General features: G+C 44.0%; 1 protein-coding gene across 2 annotated transcripts in view; it reads left to right on the top strand.

Moving 5' to 3' along the window:
• Positions 1-25,623, top strand: part of LOC129814859 (copine-5-like) — a 204,872-nt gene that overhangs the window by 162,203 nt on the left and 17,046 nt on the right. For both annotated transcript variants that reach the window (XM_055867955.1, XM_055867956.1), the window contains 6 exons: positions 2,410-2,463; positions 3,759-3,820; positions 11,065-11,111; positions 21,121-21,302; positions 21,592-21,719; positions 24,711-24,813. In XM_055867955.1, the coding sequence (XP_055723930.1) occupies positions 2,410-2,463; positions 3,759-3,820; positions 11,065-11,111; positions 21,121-21,302; positions 21,592-21,719; positions 24,711-24,813 (576 nt within the window). The remainder of the gene's footprint in view (positions 1-2,409; positions 2,464-3,758; positions 3,821-11,064; positions 11,112-21,120; positions 21,303-21,591; positions 21,720-24,710; positions 24,814-25,623) is intronic.

Genomic DNA, 25,623 nt, shown 5'->3' with positions numbered 1-25,623 from the left:
AATGTCTTAACGACCGTTCCACGGGTGCATGTTCATTAATTGTTTATGGTTCATTGAACAAGCATGGGAAACAGTGTTTAAACCCTTTACAATGATCTGTGAAGTTATTTCGATTTTTACGAATTATCTTTGGAAGACAGGGTCCTGAAAAAGGGACGTTTCTTTTTTTGCTGAGTTTCTTTCCCTCAGATTACGCAGACCCACAAAGAAATCTAAAACATATCTAGTGAAGCATTGTAAATACAACCCATATTTATGTACATTTATTTTCCCCTCTGTACTTCAACTATTTGTGCATTGTTATAATACTGTACATAACCATAATATAACATTTGAAATATCCCTATTCTTCTGAAACTTTTGTGAGTTTAAGGTTCACTGTTAATTTCCGATAGTTTATTTCACCTTTGTTTATGATCTATTTCACTTGCTTTGGCAATGTAAACATAGAGATTTGCTGACACAGGGCACACACACACACACACACACACACACACACACACACACACACTCGCCGGCCCATCTTTTAGACATCACCTTGCTTCTGTACATGGTGTTCACCATTAGTATTACCTGGCAGTGGGACAGGAACAGTGACAGAAAGGTCCTTTAGTTTCAGCATCAGCAGGTCTCTTTGCTGTCTGCGTGTCAACCAGATTGTCTTCCCTAGATTGGATTAGGGCCTGTCACTGTCTGTCACTTCCAGGCCCCTTGGCGCTACAGGGGACCTTAATGAGACCAGGCAGCTTTTGTCTTTGGAAGCACAAACGAAAGAGGGATTTTTCTTTCGACTTTGATTCTTACTTTGGCACCGAAACCTCCAGTGAATCTTCTGCTCATCACTCTCTCTCCCTAATTGTAAAAGGACTAATGTTGCCTTGGATCTGTGGTTTGATGTAATCTAGGGCTAGTTTCCCAGACTCAGATTACAGTAAACCTACTTCTGGATAAAACATCTTGCTCCTTGCAATGGGGAGCTAATGCGAGTCCTCAGTTCTCCGTCACGGTTACACATCACTCAAGTATGGTTCACCGAACCATCTCCACAACACCTCCATTAGACATGCAGCATGTGTGCCTCTCCTCTGTTTGTTCATGCACCGACAGTCAGTTCCCTACCATCAGTCTTCCTCCCACATCCAGCCTGTCAATAGCGTGGATCTGGCCCTCTCTCCAGCCCCATCTTCCAGTCCTGCCTTCCATCAGTCAGACCTGGGTTCAAATACTTTTGAAATCATTTTAAATACTTCAAACTTTTCCTCTAGTCTGCCTGGAGTGCCAGATGGGCGGGGTTTTGACTTTTGCAATTATTCTATTGGTTCCATTGTGCCAGGCAAGCCCAATCAAACCCAGCTAAAGTAGTTTAAATGATTTCAAATAGTATTTGAACCTAGTGCTAATCTAATGCTTCTATCCATTAGAATGCCTCTATGGTGTCCCTCCCTCCTACACACCCTCTCATTATGTTGGTTACAGAACTTAATTAGGGAGGAACAGGGATGGACAGGGAACAGACGGAGAGAGAGGGTGGGGCGGGGGATGCAGGGAGGGGGGGGGGTGGAGAGAGAGAGAGAGGGAGAGAGAGATAGAAAGAAAGGGAAGCAGAGATGGAGAGGGAACGGGTGTGTATATGTGAGGAGAGAGAGAGAGGGGGGAGAGAGAGAGAGATGGGGAAAGAGAGAGGGGGAGAGGGAGAGGAGAGAGATGGGGAAAGAGAGGTGTGAGAGGGAGATTGGGAGAGAGAGAGAGAGAGAGAGAGAGAGAGAGAGAGAGAGAGAGAGAGAGAGAGAGAGAGAGATGATGATGATGGGGAAAAGATATAGGAGAGAGAGAGAGAGAGAGGTGATGGGGAAAAGATATAGGAGAGAGAGAGAGAGAGAGAGAGAGAGAGAGAGAGATGATGGGGAAAAGATATAGGAGAGAGAGAGAGAGAGAGAGAGATGATGGGGAAAAGATATAGGAGAGAGAGAGAGAGATGATGGGGAAAAGATATAGGAGAGAGAGAGAGAGAGAGAGAGAGAGAAAGATGGGGAAAAGAGATAGGAGAGAGAGAGAGGAAGGGGGGAGCAGAGAGATAGAGAAAATAGATTGAGAGAATTAGACAAAGAGGCTTCTTGGAAAAATACAGTACGTATACATTTGACAGTTGACTAATGGAACATGAAACCTGTATCACACTCTCTCTCTCTCTTTCAGAGAAACAGCCTTTCCCCTACAGGAGATGTATGGTACTACACTTCTCATCGCTGCCTCCTTTCTTACATAATTACTTGTTTTTTTCCCTTCCTAAAAGCCCCCTGCTCTGAGGAGAATTCCCTCCATGTCCACCATCACATAAATCTCTCCTTAACGTAACACAATTGTGAAATTCTTTCCTCTCTAATTTGGTCATTTCGTTTCTTCTCTTAGGTGGTGAATATCAAAAAGAAAATGAAGAAAAAGAAATATGGGAACTCTGGAACGGTGATTATAGCCTAGACACTATGAGCGTCGCTGTCATCCTTCGCTACTATCCATCCATCCCTCCCCCTTTCTCTCTCCCTCACTCCTCACTCGCCTCCTCTGCACTTTCTTCTTCTGGTAATTATGATGGTTTTCTCTGATGGTTATCTGGGCTCTGTTGAAAGGAGCAGCACTACCAACCATAGACGGTGATTGTCAACGCAGGTTTTGCTCATTAACTGGTATCTCCTCTTCTCTCGCCTTCCTGCTAATTAAAACTTGTGAAAGTGAAAGATGAAGAACACACATGTCTGTCCGCTTCAGCTGTCTAAAGACATTAGACAATAGTGCCCATCTCTGTCAGAGAAACACGCAGAGCAGAGCGGTGAGTTTTTAGAGCCAGCTAACTAGCTAGTGTACTGTACATTGTTTCGTAACATTGACAGATGGAGGGAGGCTGTCGAGGGAGGAGGGGTGAGTAGGTAAAGTAAAGTTAGCGAAGCGATCGAACAAGCGAGGGGTGAGGGAGGTTCTTGAACAATGACAACAGCAGAGAGACGTGGGAGGAAGGAGACGGAAGAGAGGAAGAAAGGAATAAAGAAAGAAAGGATGGAAGGAAGAATATGAAAGTCTCCCCTCACACCCCAGGAGAGATCAGAGAGTGGGAGTAGTGGAGTTAGCATCTCGCAGCACGCGGCGGCTAATGTGATATTGGCTCGCTACGAAGACTGATTACAGGGCCCAGATCCCACGTTCCCATCTGCTCTCTCTCTCTCTCTCTCTCTCTCTGTCTCTCTCTCTCTCTCTCTCTCTGTCTCTGTCTCTGTCTCTGTCTCTGTCTCTGTCTCTGTCTCTCTCTCTCGCTCTCTCGCTCTCTCTCTCTCTCTCGCTCTCTCCCCCTCATAAACCCAGATGGAGCTGTACATACGCATCCCATCCTCTCTCTCTCGCTTAATGTTGTTCTATCTATATGTCTCTCGCTTCCCCTCTGTCTCCCCTCTCCCCCGTGGTTTCAGAGAGTGTAGTAATGAACTCATCAATCATCTACAGTATGTGTCTGTGATGAGAGTAGGTTGCACCCCGCCACATCCCACGTCTTGTTTCAGGATGAGGAGGGTGATGGGCTATTGGGTAGCGTGGCTCCGTCTGAGTCAACATATGCTGCTGGTCTATGTGGGGACTAGGGAGTGTGTGCGTGCGTGCGTGCGTGCGTGCGTGCGTGCGTGCGCGTGCGCGCGTGTGTGTGTGTGTATTGAGAGGTCTGGATGTGAATGGGTACTGAGGTCTCATGTTTCTGTTTGTGCTTTCTCTCCCAGGTGACCCTCCTCTCCTTTTCAGTGGAGTCAGAGTGCACCTTCCTGGATTACATCAAGGGAGGGTGAGTGGGAGGAGAAGGGAACACACACACACCACATACAACACAAACACATACACAACCCACACTCTGTGATATACACAATTTAAACAAAAGTATGTGGACACCTCTTCAAATGTGTGGATTTGGCTATTTCAGCCACACCCGTTGCTGACAGGTGTATACATGCGTTTCGCTACACTCGTCTTAACATCTGCTAACCATATGTATGTGACCAATAACATTTGAATTGATTATGCAATCGAGCACACCGCCATGCAATCTCCATAGACAAACATTGGCAGTAGAATGGCCTTACTGAAGAGTTCAGTGACTTTCAATGTGGCACCGTCATAGGATGCCACCTTTCCAGTTAGTTTGTCAAATTACTGCCCTGCTAGAGCTGCCCTGGTCAAATGTAAGTGCTGTTATTGTGAAGTGGAAACGTCTAGGAACAACAATGGCTCAGCCGTGAAGTGGTAGGCCTCACAAACTCACAGAACAGGACCACCGAATGCTGAAGCGCATTGTGCATATACATCGTCTGTCCTCGGCTGCAACACTCACAACCGAGTTCCAAACTGCCCCTGGACTCAACGTCAGCACAATAACTATTAGTTGGGAGCTTCATGAAATGGGTTTCCATGGATGAGCAGCCGCACACAAGCCTAAGATCACCATGCACAATGCCAAGCATCGGCTGGTGGTGTAAAACTCTCCGCCATTGGACTCTGGAGCAGTGGAAACGCGTTCTCTGGAGTGTTGAATTACACAGTCCGACAGACAAATCTGGGTTTGGCGGATGCCAGGAGAACGCTACCTGCCCGAATGCATAGTGCCAACTGTAAAGTTTGGTGGAGGAGGTATAATGGTCTGAGGCTGTTTTTCATGGTTCAGGCCCATTAGTTCGAGTGAAGGGAAATCTTAACACTACAGCGTATAATGACTCTAGACAATTTGTGCTTCCAACTTTGTGGTAGCAGTTTTGGGAAGGCCCTTTCCTGTTTCAGCATGACAATGCTCCCGTGCACAAAGCGAGGTCCATACAGAAATGGTTTGTCGAGATCGGTGTGGAAGAACTTGACTGGCCTGCACAGAGCCCTAACCTCAACCCAATCACACACCTTTGGGATGAACTGGAACGCCGACTGCAAGCTAGGCCTAATCGCCCAACATCAGTGCCCAACCTCACTAATGCTCTTGTGGCTGAATGGTAGCAAGTCCCCGAAGCAATGTTCCAACATCCAGTGGAAAGCCTTCCCAGAAGAATGGAGGCTGTTATAGCAGCAAAGAGGGGACCAACTCCATATGATTGCCCATGATTTTGAAATCCGATGTTCGACGAGCAGGTGTCCACATACTTTTGGTTATGTAGTGTACTTTTATGCACATCCACAGCATCGTACATCTCTCAGCGCTTATCCCTGACAGGAATTATTCCATGCATTAATGATTTCCTTTCTTTAAGACATACATTCTAGGCCATATATACTGTACGTACATACATATGTACATTAAATAGATATTAATAACCCACAAATAATATCCTTACAGCAATACACAGCCTGGCATAAATCCCATATCTAAACAGCCTAGTTTCTAAACAACAGATGGCTACACACGTTGGCGGTATCGACTTTATTATGGTGGTGAAGTGTCCCTTCAAGTCATCGAGGACAATGCTTTGATCACAACATCCGTCACAAGGAGAGAGGTGACATTTCAGAGGTTTCGGGGCTTTTCAGATGTAGCAGATTTGACAACTGTGACAGAGCTCACTGACACCCTTCAGCTTTGGTGTGTTGACAGTCGGTAGCCCCCCCCAGCTGGAGGGCTCTAACAAGAATTATGACACTTCTACTCTACAAGATCAAACATTACCTGACCTCTATTCTCTGGGGAATGAAAGTTGAGACAAATGCAAGGACGAAAAACAGGATGGGTCTAGGAAGAACCAACTATCTATGAAAAGATGTTCAGCTGATGAAAATGAGACTTATTGAAAGCTCATTGAGGCCTTCATCAGATATATCAGGATGTTCCCCCTGGCTATGACCAATCCTCTAGAAACCACTTAGGACCATCAGGGACCGTTTAGGACCATCAAGCCAACGCAGACACTTGGGATAAAAAGCCCTTAACTTCATAAAACGGTCATCTCTCTCTCTCTCTCTCTCTCTCTCTCTCTCTCTCTCTCTCTCTCTCTCTCTCTCTCTCTCTCTCTCTCTCTCTCTCTCTCTCTCTCTAATACAATTCAAAGGGCTTTATTGGCATGGGAAACATATGTTCTCTCATTCATTCATTCATTCACATCGACTGCAATGGCCCGTTCCATTCAGGATCACAATAAAGGACAGGGTGGTAATGAGGTGAGAGGATAAATGGCCCTATATCTCTCACTTTCTGGTTATGGTTTATGGGCCCTCTTAGGAGGGAAATGATTTAAACTACATCAGCCACATCTTGACAGAGAGGAGAAAAGTTTTGAGATACGAGATGACTGGGAAGGAATGGGCGAAGGGAAAAAAGGTTGGGTTAAATTCAGGGCGACTGAAAGGAAGGACTATAGATAGAGAAAAGTGCATTGAATATTGACCTGGATCTATACTGACTGGGCAGGGCAATGTGTCAGAAATGGGTTTTACAATTCATTTTGAAATATCGCCCAGAGTCGAGTGGTAGCGCGGCTGACTTGGGACCACACATTGCCCCTTGCGGCATGGGGCAAGGCACACCCCGCCTGTGCCTTCATGTGTGTATTTATCTTCCCCCTTGCCGCAACCCTTTCATTCGTGACATTCTATTTCAATAAAGAGGAAAATACAACAGCAAAAAGTTTGTGCCTAAGCAAGTGAGCCTGTGAACTGCGGAGTGATCTCGGGTATTGGTAGTGGGTGTTGTGTGCGAAGGAGATGCTGACAGTAAATTGATTAAGTGCCAGCTCCAATCAAAAGAAGAAACTGCAGCAGATGCAGCCAGTCTAGTGCAACTACTGGGAATAATTTGAAAACACCTCAAACAGTACTTAGGAACACACCCACTCACACAGCACCCGGGCTACCTCTCTACGCCGTAAAGAGAACACTCCAAGGAATGGTAGCACTGAATGCAAATGTATTGTATATTACAGAGAATACAGACTGGAGAATGGAAGGCAGGGTTGTATGTACAGTTAGTCAGTCAGGCAGGAAGAAAGGGTGTGGATCTCTATGTTAACCCCAATGCCAGAGCTTCTTACTGGACATAGGTTCTCTATCAGAACCAATGTCAGAGTACTTATTGGACACCGGGTCACTTTATGAAAAGAGACTGAGAGGAGCTCCCCTGCTACCTCCTTTCTCTCACTCTGATTGCACACACTGACCTTTACCTAATCTCACACACATGGCCACACACACACACACACAGCTGGGTTGAGGGAAGGAGATCTGACAAATCTAGCCTGGTTAACCAGACTGATAAGAGAAATTAAGCAACGCTGAGCTCAGTATTCAGTCTGGTTTGCCCAGGGAAGGTGTTGTCAGGGGAGCTCGGCTCCTCATAACTAATAATGAATACCTGGATCCTAGAGGTTTGACCGTCACATCTCTCCTCCCTCCATTTCTAACTCTGTAGTGACCACGTAGGGACCATAATATAGTGGCTATATCAAGAAAAGCCAAAGTTCCAAAGGCTGGGCCTAAAATAGTGTATATGAGATCATACAAAAGATTTTTGTAATGATTCCTATGTTGAAGATGTCAAAAGTATTTGTTGGTCTGATGTGTGTAACGAGGATCCATGCTGAACTTGTTGCATTTATGAAATGGTTTCTTCCCGTTATTGAGACGCATGTACCTTTTAGGAAACCGACTGTTAGAACTGTTAAGGCTCTGTGGATGGATGAGGAATTGAAACATTTTATGGTTGAGAGAGATGAAGCAAAGGAGTGGCTAATAAGTCTGGCTGCACAGCTGCTTGGCAGACTTACTGTCAATTTAAAATATATGTGACTACACTGAACTACAAGAACAATAAATTGTATTATGAAACCAGTCAATTCAATTCAATTTTGAGCACTTTAAGTTAAATTGTGGGCAGAATGACCAATTCAACTTCATTGAATGAGAAGGCTCATTCATCACAAAACCTTTTGATATTGTCAATTATTTTAAAACAACAAACTGTGAGCCATCATATTTATGCATAAAATACCAAATAATGAAAGAAACACATTGTAATTTAGAATTCTGTAAAGTTAGTGTGGGAGAGGTGGGAAATTATTGCTGTCCATCAATAGTGAGAAACCGCCTGATATTGACAACAGATGGAAAGCTACTGAGGATGGTATTGGACTATATTTATTTATTTTACCGTTATTTTACCAGGTAAGTTGACTGAGAACACGTTCTCATTTGCAGCAACGACCTGGGGAATAGTTACAGGGGAGAGGAGGGGGATGAATGAGCCAATTGTAAACTGGGGATTATTAGGTGACCATGATGGTTTGAGGGCCAGATTGGGAATTTAGCCAGGACACCAGGGTTAACACCCCTACTCTTACGATAAGTGCCATGGGATCTTTAATGACCTCAGAGAGTCAGGACACCCGTTTAACGTCCCATCCGAAAGACGGCACCCTACACACAGGGCAGTGTCCCCAATCACTGCCCTGGGGCATTGGGATATTTTATTAGACCAGAGGAAAGAGTGCCTCCTACTGGCCCTCCAATACCACTTCCAGCAGCATCTGGTCTCCCATCCAGGGACTGACCAGGACCAACCCTGCTTAGCTTCAGAAGCAAGCCAGCAGTGGTATGCAGGGTGGTATGCTGCTGGCAATATTGCCACTCCTGTTTTTCATATCTTTAATCTGAGCCTGAAAAAAAGTGTTTTATCTTCACATTTATCTGCTAAAGTCATTCCGATACCCAAGAATGGTCAAGTACCCTTTTACTAGATCTAACAGCCTACCTATCAGCTTCCTGACGGCTCTTACCAAATCTTTGGGGGGGAAATTGTTTTGACCAGATACAATGCTATTTTTCTGTGAACAAATGAATAACATACTTTCAGCATGGTTATAGAGACGGGCACTCAACATGTACTGCACTGACACAAATGACTGATGATTGGTTGAAAGAAATGTTTCATAAGAATATTGTGGGAGTTGTACTGTTAGATTTTATTGCAACCTTTGATATTATTGGCCATAATCTGTTTTTGGAAAAACGTATGTGTTATGGCTTTACATTCTCTACAATATCATGGGTTAAGAGCTATCTAGGGTCTTCTTTAACCTTTTACCGCAGTGGACTAAATCAGGGTCACACAGAGTGATTCTTGGTAGTCTGAAACAAATCTACTTTGAAACAAAAGTATACACCTCACACACATGGTTATGGGCTTAAAAAAGAAGACCAGTACCATGTCAAATGTAGAGTTGAAAGGTATTAAATTTTGAGTTTGCATCCCAATATTGTACTTTATGTACATCACAGAAGACTGAAATATATAAAAACAATATTCGACATAGAAATACTGGATTTTAGTCCTAAAAAAAATAAAATCTTTATTAATAACATTCCACTCATGAGGCCAAAGGGGCGCTTTTGGTCATTAACTGCAAGAAAAGGCTGCTGGAAAGTTCTCTAATGTAAAATATGTAAAGTGTGGTGTTCCGCAAGGCAGCTGTCTTGGTTTCTATTTTTACCAACGATCTACCACTAGCCTTAAACAAAGCATGCATGTCTATGTACGCTGATGTTTCAAGATTATACACGTCAGCAACCACATCTAGTAAAATCACTGCAACCCTAAACAAAGAGTTGCAGTCAGTTTTGGAATGGGTTGCTAGTAATTAACTAGACCTGAACATACAGTATCTAAAACTAAAAGCATTGTATTTAGTACAAATCATTCCCTAAGTTCTAGACCTCAGCTGAATCTGGTAATGAAGGATGTGGCTGTTGATCAAGTTAAGGAAACTAAACGTCTTGGTGTTACATTAGATTGTAAATGGTCATAGTCAAGACATATTGGTTCAAATGTTGTATAGATGGGAAGAGGTCTGTCTGTGATAGAGAGATGCTCTGCTTTTTTAACACCACATTTGACCAAACAAGTCCTGAGCCGGCTCTGGTTTTATCACATCTTGAATAATATCACATACAGTTCTGGCAGACGTACATACCCCACCAGACATGCTACCATTGGTCTCTTCACAGTCCCCAATTCTAAACAAATTTAAGGCAACACACAATATTGTATAGACCCATGGTTACGTGAAATGCCCTTCTATCTCAAATTTCTCAATCAAACAACAAAATCAGCTTAAAAAAACGAATAAAACAACACCTCCCCTATCTGACCTAAATAACTTGGATGTCTATGTGAAGTAATATGTTTCTCCTAAGTGTTTTGTCAGCATAGCACCTTTTTCATTTCTATATTTATTTTTAAATGTATGTAGCTCTGTCCTTGAGCTGTTCTTGTCTGTTCTTGTTTCATGTTCTGTGTGGACCCCAGGGAGAGTAGCTGCTGCTTTTGCAACAGCAAATAGGGATCCAAATAAAATCCCAAATCTCGCCATCCCTCTTTCCATCCCTCCCTCGATCCCGAAATATGAATATTATATATTTGACTCTTTCTTATTGTTGTTTCCTTTCTGGATTGATCTCTAACGAGGTAGTCTGGAGTTCATTCTCACTCATACATTAGCGTTGCGGCTAAAGAGCATTTCATCAGTCGGAAAATTGGATTATGGTTATGTTTTCCCTTAAGTGCTCCAGCAGTCTAATTGCTTGTTATTCAGCTCAATGTGAGGATGTCATGCACCTCTCGCCCCTGCTCCTCTTCCTAAAGGGAATGAGAATAAGAATTTTCAGTCCACACACACACACACACACACACACACACACACACACACACACACACACACACACACACACACACACACACACACACACACACACACACACACACACACACACACACACACACACTGATATAGAGTGAATTAATTACCAGGGTCACTTAAATATGATTGTGACTACAATGCAATTAGCAACAATTCCCATGTATTAAATTTACATTCTGTGTGTCTGTGTGTGTGCATGCGTGTGCTTGTGCACGTGTGTGTGTCTGCGTGTGTGTCCAGAGAAAAAAATCTTTAGTTTGACCTTTGCATATATTTATCTGGTGGTGTGTAATGGAGTTTGTCTTGTAGGTGTGGTTACCTGTACTTCTCTTGTTGATTTTTCACTCTCTCTTCTATTTCCTCCTTTCAGGACCCAGATCAATTTCACTGTGGCCATCGATTTCACTGCGTCTAATGGTAAGGGATTCTAAAGGCTGTGTGTGTGTGTGTGAATGTGGTGCGCCACTAGGGGCGATAAAGACCACCGTTACTCAACCCACAAACAAAAGCTCAAACAGGGAGTACCTGTGACGTGCTCTGTAGAAGAAGGGCCTACCGAACCAGAAGCTATGCTGCAGGACTGCTTTGCTAGTGCTGACTGGGACTCCGCCGATAGCATCGACGAGCTAACCACCTCCGTCATCAACAAATGCATCGCCGACGTCATCCCCACAGTGAAGATTTACTGCTTTAGCGTTCAAAAGCCCTGGATGAACAATGAGGTGGGCATTAAGTTAAAGGAACGAGCTACCACTCACAGGGCTATCACAACCAACTCTGAGGCTACGGCTGATGACACAAACGCATACAAGAAGTCCCGTTACGACCTCCACAAAGCCATCAAACAGGCAAAAGGGCAATATCAGAACATGGTGCAATCCTGCTATACCGGCTCTGACTACCTAGCCACGATCTGCCATGATCTGCACAACGATGCCTCTCTACCAGCATTTTTTGAATGCTTCGATAACAACACAGATCCCTGCATGAGGGCCCCCGCTGATCCGGAGGAATGGGTGATCTCCTTCCCCCAGGCTGATGTAAGATTTTTAAACGGGTCAACACCTTTAAGGCCGCCTCCCGAGTGGCGCAGTGATCTAAGGCACTGCATCGCAGTTGCTAGCAGAGCCACTAGAGATCCTGGTTTGAGTACAGGCTCTGTCGCAGCCGGCCGCATCCGGGAGACACATGGGGCGGCACACAATTGGCCCAGCGTCGTCTGGGTTAGTGGGGGGTTTGGCCGGCAGGGATGTCGTTGTCCCATCGCGCTCTAGAGACTCCTGTAGCGGGACGGGTGCACGCACGCTGATACGGTCGCCAGGTGTACGGTGTTTCCTCCGACATAGTGGTGTGGCTGATTTCCGGGTTAAGCGGGCATTGTGCCAAGAAGCAATGCAGCTTGGTTGGGTCGTGTTTTGGAAGACGCATTGCTCTCGTATGGGAGTTGCAGGATGAGAAAGACTGTAACTACCAATTGGATACCATGGAATTGGGGAGAAAAAGGGGTAAAAGTAAAAAAAAATATATATATATATTAATATATATATATATATATTAATAATAAATAAAAACACTCTTAAGGCCGCAGGGCCAGACGGTATTTCGGGGCGTGTCCTCAGGGCATATGGGCTCCCGTGTGGCACAGCGGTCTAAGGCACTGCACCTCAGTGCTAGAGGCGTCACTACAGAACCTGGTTCGATTCCAGGCTATAACACAACCGGCCGTGATTGGGAGTCCCATAGGGTGGCGCACAATTGGCACAGCGTCGTCCGGGTTTGGCCGGGGTTGGCCTTCATTGTAAATAATAATTTGTTCTTAACTGACTTGCCTAGTTAAATAAAGGTTAAACAAAATAATGTGCAGACCAGCTGGCAGGCGTCTTCACAGACTGACATCAAGTTTGCTGACGACATGCTGGTGGTAGGCCTTATCACCAGCGGCGATGAGAGCCTACAAGGAGAAGGTCAGGTGGTGTTGAGAAGGCCTGGAAAATTGCCAGAGACTAGCCACCCGAGACATGACTGTTCTCCATGCTCCCATCCGGCAGGCGGTACCGGTGCATCAAGGCTCAGACCAACAGATTCCTAAACATCTTCTATCCCCTGGCCATAAGGCTGTTAAATGGCAAAGAACTACTGCTCTCCTTCTCCCACAGACACGCCACACTGACTCTATGTCCATCCACAGGTGTCTACCCACTCAGACACACACACCTTCACTGTCACTCTTACACGCAAACTCATTACTAACGCCACACTGCTGCTCAAATGATTATTGATTAGATGTATTACTACCACTACATTACTGTTCATTGATTGCCATTAGTATATATCTATTTTATCCTGCTACTGGTCACTGCTACTCCTGTTTACATTACCATTAATATATTCCTGCTCTCAGTCCCTTTTCAGTCCTGTTTACATGTATATCCACCCATCAGGCCTACATTTAAATTGTTTAAACTCGAATCCAGAGTAAATTACAGGAGCAATTAGGATCAAGGGCAAATCAACAGATTTGAATCTTGGAGATTCAAACCAGCCACTTTTCAGTTACTGGCCCAACTCTGTTAACCGCTAAGCTACCTGCCGCCCTACACTGACACTCTTGCACACACTCACACACACACACACACACACACGTTAACACCCACACACTTACACTTATACACAGTCACTCACCGCCACGCACCATTTATACTGCTGCCACACTGTTTACTATTATTATTATTTATCCTGCTACCAGTCACTTTCTCCTCATTTCTGCCTATGTACAGTATATAAGGTGTCTACCTCAAATACTCCAGTATCCTGTACATTGTATATGTGGTACTGCCACTGACCCTGTACATAGCTTACATTCATATTTTTTTCTTTCTCTTATTTTCTATTTCTCCTGTTTAATTTTGTATTATTCTTTTCTTATTCGTTATACTATTTTGATATTGAATACTGTACTGTTGGGTAGGGCTTGCAAGTTAAGCATTTCACTGTACTTGTACATGTGACTAATAAAACTGGAAACACACACACGCAAAAACTCACTATTCCGCCGTACTATACGTGTTGCTCTGGGTTTGGGTCACCCCCTGCCTTTCTTCCTGAGTGCCTATGGTCAATACCACCACGCTGTGCCTGAAATGGATGACCACTGTGCCCCATAATAGCACTGCTTCAGAGTCCAAATGCCACCCAAAATGGCCGAATGCACCCTCCTTACCACAGTCTAAAAGGCCACACTTAAGTTTAATCACTCCACTTATTTGGAGCCTCTAGCTCAGCAGTTCATTTTCTATTTCCCACCCTTCCATTAAGCTCCTAGCCTATCAGAGTATTCCTTCCTATTCCCATTCATTGTGTGACGGGGTTGGTGAGAGCAGGTGGTAGTTTATCTCTGAAGGGTTGAAGAGAAGGAGAGTTCTAAATCGTTGTTATTTTTTTTTTGCTGTATTCAAATCAAAATCAAATCAAATCCAATGTTATTTGTCACATGCGGACAAACACAACAGGTTACAGTGAAATGCTTACTTACAAGCCCTGAACCAACAACGCAGTTCAAGAAAGAGTGAAGAAAATATTGACTGAAGACACTAAAGCAAAAAATTATAAAAAGTATGCAAGAAAATAACAATAACAAGGCTATGTACAGAGGGTACCGGTACCGAGTCAATGTGCAGGGGTACAGGTTAGCCAAGGTAATTTGTACAAGTAGGTATGGGTAAAGTGACTATGCATAGCTCATAGACAGCGCGTAGCAGCAGTGTAAAAACAAATGGGGGGGGGGGGGGGGGGGGGGGCGTCAATGTAAATAGTACGGGTGGCCATTTGATTAACTGTTCAGCAGTCTTATGGCTTGGGGGTAAAAGCTGTTAAGGAGCCTTTTGGTTCTGGACTTGGGGCTCCGGTACCACTTGCCGTGCGGTAGCAGAGAGAACAGTCTATGACTTTACCATTTTTTGGGCCTTCCTCTGACACCACCTAGTTAGGGCCTGGATTGCAGGAAGCTTGGCCCCAATGATGTACTGGGCTGTACACACTACCCTCTGTGGTGCCTTACGGTCAGATGCTGAGTAGTTGCCAGACCAGGCGGTAATGCAGCCGGTCAGGATGCTCTCGATGGTGCAGCTGTAGAACTGTTTGAGGATCTGGGGACCCATGCCAAATCTTCTCAGTCTCCTGAGGCGGAAAAGGTGTTGTCGTGCCCTCTTCACGACTGTCTTGCTGTGTTTGGACTATGATAGATGCCAAGGAACTTGAAACTCTCGACCCACTCCAATACATCCCCCGTCGATGTTAATGGGGGCCTGTTCGGCCCGCCTTTTCCTGTAGTCCACGATCAGCTCCTTTGTCTTGCTCACATTGAGGGAGAGGTTGTTGCCCTGGCACCACACTGCCAGGTCTCTTACCTCCTCCCTATAGGCTGTCTCATCGTTGTCGGTGATCAGACCTACTACTGTTGTGTCGTCAGCAAACTTAATGATGGTGCTGGAGTCATGTTTGGCCACACAGTCATGGGTGAACAGGGAGTACATGACGGGACTAAGCACGCACCCCTGAGGGGCTTCAGAGTTGAGGATCAATGTGGCAGATTTGTTGTTGCCTACCCTTACCACCTGGGGGCGGCCCGTCAGGAAGTCCAGGATCCAGTTTTAGAGGGAGGTGTTTAGTCCCATGGTTCTTAGCTTAGTGATGAGCTTTGTGGGCACTATGGTGTTGAACGCTGAGCTGTAGTCACTGAACAACATTCTCACATAGGTGTTCCTTTTGTCCAGGTGGGAAAGGGCAGTGTGGAGTGCGATTGCGTCGTCAGTGGATCTGTTGGGGCGGTATGCGAATTGGAGTGGGTCTAGGGTTTCCGGGATGATGGTGTTGATGTGAGCCATGACCAGCCTTTCAAAGCACGGTAATCATTTAGGCAGGTTACCTTCGCTTCCTTGGGCACAGGGACTATGGTGGTCTGCTTGAAACATGTAGGTATTACAGACTCGGTCAGGGAGAGGTTGAAAATGTCAGTGAAGACACTTGCCAGTTGGTCCGCGCATGTAGTAGGATCAGTAGGATTCATTCAGCCGGTGTAGTAGGATTCATTCTTAATCCTGTATTGACGCTTTGCCTGTTTGATGGTTCGTCTGAGGGCGTAGCAGGATTTCCTATAAGGGTCCGGATTAGTGTCCCGCTACTTGAAAGCGGCAGCTCTAGCCTTTAGCTCGATTAAGGGTGTTGCCTGTAATCCATGGATCTGGTTGGGATATGTACGTACGTTCACTGTGGGGATGTCGTCGTCGATGCACTTATTGATGAAGCCAGTGACTGAGGTCGTATACCCCTCAATGCCAATTCAACCATTTTGTTAGTTTCATTGATATATGGAAATTCAAATACAATATTCAGTTCATACGCATTGACTGTAATACCGCTAAGGCAGGGGTAGACAACCTCATGTTTTTGATTTAATCGATCTGGAAGACCAGGTGTGTTGAATTTAGGCAATCACTGAACTGATCAATTAGCTCAGTTTGGCAGGGTTGCGTTCAGTACATAAAAACCTAACAGAACGTTCAATTGAACGGAAACATTGCTGTACTGAATGACCAGTTGAAAAACAGAGAGGAGTCGGGTTGTGCGCTCAAATGCACCACTGACCTTTAAATATGTCACTCATTGCTTCAAGCCACACCCCAGCACATCCTCCAAACCTAGCAAACATATCTAAAAGTCTGTTTTGGGAAAATGTGTCATTCAGTACAAACCGTTCCGCAAAGTAGCAAATGTTCAAGCGAACTGTTTGATACCTAGTTGGAACAAAATCCTGAAGTAACTGCGGCACTCCACGAATAGGGTTACCTACCACTGCTCTAGGGTCCTGCGGTGAAACGACTGCTGTGCTAGGTATTGAGCCACAGCTTTCTTCCAGGGCCTATATTCACAAAGTGTCTCAGAGTAGGGATAGTGATTAAGGATAACCTCCCCCTTGTCAATATAATTGTACTCAGTGTGAAGGCAAAACGGATCCTAAAATCATTATTCCTACTCTGAGATTCTTTGTGAATATGGACCCTGGCCTGTCAGCATGCTGGCCTGTCAGCAATGCCACTACACCTGAAATGCAACAAAAACAAAATAATTAACTTAGTCAGTCAGTAACTTAGCTAACTAGCTATTGAAACACTCATGTAAATGTGCACAAGCCAAATTATATGAAAACAGCACAACCTATTTGCAGTGAAAATAGGAGGGGCATTTATCTTGCCAACTTTCAGTCAACAATACATCAATAAACAGGCAGGGGAACAAAGTAGTTTGACAAAAAGTGTTCAATAGTCAGTAACTAGCTAGTCTTTAAAATATAGCTACCAATTTGTATGTTATTTTCTAGAAACCTAGATACAGTCCACTTAGCTAGCTATCTATCTAGCTAAGGTGAACTCTGATGGTGGGAGTAAGCTAGCGTTAGCTAACTTTCCCCTAGCCCTTGATCATGACTCTCAGTTCCATGACATTACACATAAGAGTCATTGGACGAAGACATCCTCTGTAGGGGGGTTTGTTGAGAGTCGCAACACTTGGTCTGAACATTATCACGCATTGCTTGCTGTATGGTTTAGGAAGCATAAGGACCTGATATGCTTACTCCCACCATCAGAGCACCTAATCCAGCTAGCTAGATAGCTAGATAGCTAGCTAAGAAAACTGTAGCTAGGTTTCATATCGGCAGGAAAAAATAATAAAAAATAAAGGTTAAATTGTTATACACCTTTTATAGGGTTATAGATAGCTAGCTAAGTGAACTGTAGCTAGGTTTCATATCTGCGGGGGAAAATAATAAAAAATAAAGGTTAAATTGTTACACACCTTTTATAGGGTTAGGGTTATGGTTTCCAGATGGCCATTTTTTCATGTTACACCACTTGTTAAAACATCTGGTGAAATTGCAGAGCACGAAATTCAAACTACAGAATTATAAATATTTAACTTTCATAAAATCACAAGTGTAATACATCAAAATAAAGCTTAACTTCTTGTTAATCCAGCCGCTGTGTCAGATTTCAAAAAGGCTTTACGGCGAAAGCACACCATGCGATTATCTGAGGACAGCGCCCCACATACAAAAGCATGAAAAACATATTTCAACCAGGCAGGTGCACCACGAAAGTCAGAAATAGCGATATAATAAATGCCTTACCTTTGATGATCTTCTTCTGTTGGCACTCCAAAAGGTACCAGTTACATCACAAATGGTCCTTTTGTTCGATAATGTCCTTCTTTATATTCATAAAAACTCAGTTTAGCTGGCACGCTTCAGTCAATAATCCACCCAGTTTCCCTCCATCAAAATGCATACAAAATGATTCCCAAACGTTACTAATAAACTTTTCCTAACAAGATAAATAATGTTTATAATCAAACCTTAGGTACCCTAATACGTAAATAAACGATCAAATCTAAGATGGAGAATCGTTATTGTCTTTACCGGAGAAAAATACTAAAAAGCGTGCTCTCTTCCAAGCGCTTGGAAACACTACAGCCAAAATGGGAGCCACCTAGAAAAACTGCAATTTCTGGCGAATTTTTCCAAAAACCAGCATGAAACTCTAAAGACTGTTGACATCTAGTGGAAGCCCTAGGAACTGCAATCGGGGAGGATTTTGCCTTATATTAAAAGTGACAGCCATTGAAAACAGTGGTAGGCCGAATTTCTTATTTGGGGGGGGGTGGTTTGTCCTCGGTGTTTCGCCTGCCACATCAGTTCTGTTATACTCACAGACATGATTTTAACAGTTTTAGAAACTTTAGAGTGTTTTCTATCCAGATTTACCAATTATATGCATATCCTAGCTTCTGGGCCTGAGTAACCGGCAGTTTACTTTGGGAACGCTTTTCATCCGGACATGAAAATACTGCCCCCTACCCAAGAGAGGTTAATTGAAAACAGACCGAAACAGAGTGATCTACCTGTGCTAATTAGCTATCTGCATCTCCTAACACCTGTGTGTAAACAGAAGACAGACGGCACAAACGTGTTGTCAATAAAAAAATACTATCGGCTGCAACTGTGTTATCGGTTGTTTTTAAACTGTATACAGTAAGTATGTATATTGCGTTTGCTTTCATATCACATCAAAATAAATTCACAGAGGGATTTATGTTCCTAGAACTTTACCGCAATTGAGAAACAGAGTATGTAAGCTCCTTGCACTAAGGAGTAACTTTAGGCTCCTTTAATCCAATATTGGGCTAGCTTTCCCACAGCAGTATAGCTGGCTAGTTAAAGCTGCAATATGTAACTTACTGGTGATCCAACCAAATTCATATAGAAATGTGAGTTATAGATATGTCATTCTCATTAAAAGCAAGTCTAAAACTGGTTCTATGTGTGCTATTTCTATACTTTTTGTTCTTTTACTTTTGGTTTTGTACACAAGCTTCAAACAGCTAAAAATACGATATTTGGGGTTATTGAAAATATATTTCACAGTGGTTTAGATGGTACAGTGATTCTCTAGTCTACACTATATATTTCGTGTTTTGTGACATAAACTGAAATTAGGTGAACTATTCGAATTTTACCAACTAGAAAATTGCGTAAATAGCTCGCAAAAATATTTGTACACCTATGTGTCCCTTGTAGCAGCTAGCTGACCAAAGTTTTCAATGCATGCCTCCACACAGAAGAGCAGGTAATCTGGAGATGAGTCGTATTCAGTAGAGGCAAGCACTGCCAGAGCCACCTATGTGAAGCTAGACACAATAACGATTAGCCACAATAGTGGAATTTGCTATTTGCCTTAAAAATAAAAGTCCCTTATTGAAACGAATGCAAAAGGATACAAATAGTGGAATCATGCCGTATTTGGACTACAGTTGTGGGCAAAAGTTTTGAGAATGACACAAATATACATTTTCACAAATTCTGCTACCTCAGTTTGTATGATGGCAATTTGCATATACTCCAGAATGTTATGAAGAGTGATCAGATGAATTGCAATTAATTGCAAAGTCCCTCTTTGCCATGCAAATGAACTGAATCCCCCCAAAAACATTTCCACTGCATTTCAGCCCTGCCACAAAAGGACCAGCTGACATCATGTCAGTAATTCTCTAGTTAACACAGGGCTGGACAAGGCTGGAGATGACTCTGTCATGCTGATTGAGTTCGAATAACAGACTGGAAGCTTCAAAAGGAGGGTGGTGCTTGGAATCATTGTTCTTCCTCTGTCAACCATGGTTACCGGACAAACAAAACCCCACAAATTCTGACAAACTCCAAGCATTGATTATGCAAGAATGGGCTGCCATCAGTCAGGACGTGGCCCAGAAGTTAATTGACAGCATGCCAGGGCGAATTGCAGAGGTCTTGAAAAAGAAGGGTCAACACGGCAAATATTGACTCTTTGCATCAACTTCATGTAATTGTCAATAAAAGCCATTGACACTTATGAAATGCTTGTAATTATACTTCAGTATTCCATAGTAACATCTGACAAACAATGTCTAAAGACACTGAAGCAGCAAACTTTGTGGAAATTAATATTTGTCATTTTCAAAACTTTTGGCCACGACTGTAGATAATGCTTAAATTTGGAATGTTTTTATATAAATTCAACAAAAGACAATAATTAGTTAATTTAGCAAAAAAGTACAAATCAGTTGAAATCCTACTTCGGATGTATAAGACTTTATAATTGCAATGGGGGCATACTGTATGCACTGTACTGCCTTACCTAGGGATCTTGGGTCCATGACATGGGGTATTAGCCTACTCAGTGACACCCACACAACACAACTGTGAAGAGTTTACCCACATATTAGCGTCGTAGCTCTTATTGATCAACCTATTAGCGTCGTAGCTCTTATTGATCAACCAATGGTGTGTTAGATACCACCCACCGACGTTTGATTGACACCCCGTTATTATCATATTGGAGGAAGAAATATATATAGAAATAAATATAGCAATTAATGAAATTATTTAAAGTTTGAATAATTAGACAATACATAGGTAAATAATTAGATACATACATTTGTGTCGAGAAAATGAATGAATTTTGGTCAGTACTTTAGTATTTCCTTGCTCGTTTATTTAATTATGTGCGGACGTATTTATTTATTCATTTATTCATCTATTTATGTGTGCTTTTATTTATTTATTTCCAATTATGGCAAGTTTGTCCTCCGCAATAGCATGTCACTAAGAACACCAGCTTGTGCATGGCAGCAATCAGATAATGTGTGTACAGAACCTGATTGACTAAATAGACTGCCATGTTAACGTAGAGCAACATATTCAGGCTGATGACAATACTCGGGTTTTCTGCATGAACCTGCTGCGCTTGATTTAGTTGCAACAGCATTCCAGCCCCCTTCCTCAACAATGAACAAACTGGTCATACTGTATATTGACCTATGCCTTCTGCCCCTTCCCTAGGTAACCCATCCCAGTCCACTTCTCTACACTATATGAACCCATACCAGATGAATGCATACGCCATGGCCTTGAAGGCTGTAGGGGAGATCATCCAGGACTACGACAGTGATAAGATGTTCCCTGCCTTGGGCTTCGGAGCCAAGCTGCCCCCGGATGGACGGGTCTCACACGAGTTCCCACTGGTGAGTCAAACACAGAGCCCTTTCTTGTCACTTGTTATTGAACTGAACTGGACAGGATTGGACTAAACTGGACTGGACTTGACTGGTATTGAATTGACTTGACTCACCAAATTCATCTGGTGATTGTCCACTCCAGAAAGAAGATATTGATTTATTAAATACAAGAGATTTTACCCTGTTGATTGTTTCTCCTCTCCAGAAGGCGAGAGAAGCCCGACTTTAACGGCACAGATAAACATGAGCAAACTGTTTTAAACCTGTTGATTGTTCTGTTGTTTCTCCTCTCCAGAACGGTAACGTAGAGAACCCCTACTGTAACGGTATAGATGGCATCCTGGAGGCCTATCACGAGAGTCTGAAGACGGTTCAGCTCTACGGACCAACCAACTTCGCCCCTGTAGTCAACCACGTGGCCAGGTAATGGACGCATACACGCGCACAAACGCACAAAGGCAGGCGCGCGTTTGCAAACACATACATATACACACGTCCATACAGGCAGACTCATGCACAAATGCACACTCATATACACACATGCTGTACACACAGGCAGACATAGAGGCACACACACTCACAAGTCTGCTGTCACAGATGATCAGCAGTGGAAGCCAGAGTGAAATGCCTCGTTCTCTGCTGCTGTCAGAGATCAGCCTTGCCGTCTAGTTGTTCGACTACAGTAATCCCAGTAATTCACACTCAGTCTTCCATCCCCGGGCTTCACTCCTGTTCTGACCCCAAAGGCTGTGACGATTGGCCTTTTAATGGACAGAAAACCCCCAAAACACAGGATGTGACACACATTAACGCCCTGGCACTGTGAGCGAATGAATCAATTACTGACTCGCCAGGCTGGCGGCGGAGCACTCGACGTAAACATATCAACATAACTCGGAGAGTCAGAGAGGGCAAGCACTCTGATCACATTAGAGGAGGAGTGGGAAGTGGAGAAATGAGAGATGCATGCAGACGCTGCTGTACACACACTCACACACTAGGGATGGCGGTTAATAAGGAAGGAGGGGTGATGGGGTACACACACACACACGCTAGGGATGGCGGTTAATGAGGAAGGAGGGGTGATGGAGTACACACACTCACACGCTAAGGATGGCGGTTAATAAGGAAGGAGGGGTGATGGGGTACACACACTCACACGCTAGGGATGGCGGTTAATAAGGAAGGAGGGGTGATGGGGTACACACACTCACACACTAGGGATGGCGGTTAATAAGGAAGGAGGGGTGATGGGGTACACACACTCACACACTAGGGATGGCGGTTAATAAGGAAGGAGGGGTGATGGGGTACACACACTCACACGCTAGGGATGGCGGTTAATAAGGAAGGAGCGGTGATGGGGTACACACACTCACACGCTAGGGATGGCGGTTAATAAGGAAGGAGGGGTGATGGGGTACACACACTCACACGCTAGGGATGGCGGTTAATAAGGAAGGAGGGGTGATGGGGTACACACACTCACACGCTAGGGATGGCGGTTAATAAGGAAGGAGCGGTGATGGGGTACACACACTCACACGCTAGGGATGGCGGTTAATAAGGAAGGAGGGGTGATGGGGTACACACACTCACACGCTAGGGATGGCGGTTAATAAGGAAGGAGGGATGATGGGGTACACACACTAGGGATGCGCGGGTTGACTCGTAACCCGCATTACCCGGGGTTTAGGTCCATGAAATACAGTATTGTGTGGATGAGGAACGTATGGGTGCTGGTCGGGTTGAATAAAGATAAAACAATTGCACACAAAAAAAATCATAAATGTATAATTCCTGTGCAATTCATATCAATAGGCTACGTTGAGGTTTTTCTTTCAGAATTTTTTATCTGCCGTTAGTGTGTAGCCGAAGCTTTAGGTTCTAACTGTAGCATGCCAAATACACGGCAATTGCCTTTTGGGAACTTGAACAGTAAAAGTTAACATCGATCCACTCAGGCAAAAAGACTGTCAGTTTAATTCAACAAGAGAAAAGCTGCGAAATGGAGAGTTGAAAATAAATAAAAGGGAGGACCAGAATAGTAGTCTAATGTTTGGGGAAGATTTGGTGAAACGGTAAAAGAGTACGATAGCAGTTCCAGCTTTTCCAGCAATTTTTCTTTCAGCATCTTGAGAGAATGAATGTGCTGTTAGGGACCGTCTGTAAAGGTGCATACTTTATCAGCATCATAAAAGCTGATAGCATTTCAACCACAGTTAGGGGCCGTCTGTAAAGGTGCGTTCTATATCAGCATCATAAAAGCTGATAGCATTTCAAAAACATAAAATATGCATCCAAGCCAAACTGAAATCTTATCAGAAACATGTTCCCCATTCCCTTAAAACCGGTCAAACTGATGTCATTTGGAAATGTGCCCGTAATTTGTTATCGCATGTTCTCCACAGTCCCTAAACGTCTTTGCTGCTCGAGGGAAGCAGAGATATAAGAGGAAAATAAAACAAGCTTTTACCTATGTCAACTAGACTGAAGCATTCATTCTATCCATCTATGACATGATTCTGGTGAGGAAAGCGTTTGTTTAGACTTCCGGGGCAACAAGTAGGCCTAATAACAGAACAGAAGATGCCTGTGTCTATAGACAAGTTGACGAACAAATAGCCTACCAAAATGTTGGAAATTATGAGCAGTAACATTGGCTTATCTAAAAGGCCTGTCATTTGCAGATTGGTTCGGGTACGGGACTCAGATTTTCACTTTATCACATACAGTCTGGTGGTTGCGGATGGGTTATTAGCATTGGCGGGCTGGTGTGGGTGCTCAAACAGCTGACCCGCGCATCACTAACACACACACACAAACACACAGGCACACACACACCTAGTCCGCAGTCTGATAACTTTTCAAACAAAGAGTTTAAGACCATAGAGATAAAAGAGTTCTGAATATGTCCCTCCAGGCACAGTAACAGTCAGTCCTCTAGCCATTACCATGTGAATGGAGTTGGGCTGAAAGGGAGAAAATGACTCCAGACAGAGGGAACAAATGAACACAGACACTCAGTTGATCACTGAAACCCACGGCGTAGTTCGGCTTCATATCCTGCCGTGTTTGAGATCAAAGTGTTTTCGAGGTATGATAATGAATAGAATGAATGTTATCAATCCGCAGAATGATATCAGAGTATAGTATTTCAATTTAATAGACATTGGAATGTAGAAGGGACTGGAGTGGAGAAGATGGAGAGGGAGTACAATGACTTTAGATAAAGAATGACATTCAAGCTTGTCATTGGTCACAGTGAGTTTGAGTTTGGTTCAGGGCGTGTTCGCTTTTTACTCACACTCCGCTTGTGTGTGTGTGTGGGCGTGCGCGCCTGTTTGTGTGTGCGCGTACTTGCCTGCATGCGTGCGTGTGTGTGTGCGGTTGTGCGTGTGTGTTCCTCTTCAGTTATGCTGCAGCGGTTCAGGACGGGTCCCAGTACTTCGTCCTCCTCATCATCACAGACGGAGTCATATCAGACATGGCTCAGACCAAGGAGGCCATCGTCAATGTAAGTCTGGAGAGAAGGAGAGATGGAGAGAGAGAGAGAGAGAGAGTGGTTGAAGAGGAAGGAGGAAAGAGAGGGAGAGAGAGGGGGAGAAAATGGTGGTACATGAAAGAGAAATGAGGGGAGATGTGGAGAGAGAGAGAGAGAGAGAGAGAGAGAGAGAGAGAGAGAGAGAGAGAGAGAGAGAGAGAGAGAGAGAGAGAGAGAGAGAAAGGTGAGAGAAGCATAGAATGTTTGGAGAGAGAAGCAAACGAAGAGAAAGAATGAAGAGAAAGTCACCTGCGTGGAATCGGCCAGACCTCCAGCACACTGGATTTAAAGGGAATTTGCGACTGTTAGTTAAACCGTTAGAACAGCCACACCTTCCTTTTAAGATCTTGCCTGCTGCTCTATCTTGCTTGGCCTCTCTGACTGACCACTGCACCTCTACCTGCATATAACCCTGCGGCCTCTACTCCTTTCAGTTCTGCTCTTTTGATGGTGATGGAATCTAATTTTGGGTAACATTGATTATTTGAGTGTTTTCTCTGAAATAGGAGTGTGAAGTAGAAATGCTTTGAGCGTCCTCTTCAGTTCAAAGAGCTGGACAGGATGGTGTGTGTGTGTGTGTGTCCTCCGGAGAGTGTTTTCAGGAACACTGACCTACTTCTCTACAGCTGGCGGAGGGAGGAAGGGAGGGAGGTAACGGAGGGAGGAAGGGAAGGAGGAAGGCGAGGGAGGTAACGGGGGGAGGCCCATGCTGTGTATCATTCATAACACAGCTGGAGCAGGGGGACAGGACACTATGGAACCTGTCACTCAGTTAGAGAACAC

The sequence above is a fragment of the Salvelinus fontinalis genome, chromosome 18 (assembly GCF_029448725.1).
Source record: "Salvelinus fontinalis isolate EN_2023a chromosome 18, ASM2944872v1, whole genome shotgun sequence".
NCBI classification, from domain to species: Eukaryota; Metazoa; Chordata; class Actinopteri; order Salmoniformes; family Salmonidae; genus Salvelinus; species Salvelinus fontinalis.
Note: the sequence above shows the minus strand (reverse complement) of the source record. Positions and strands in the feature narration are given on the sequence as shown.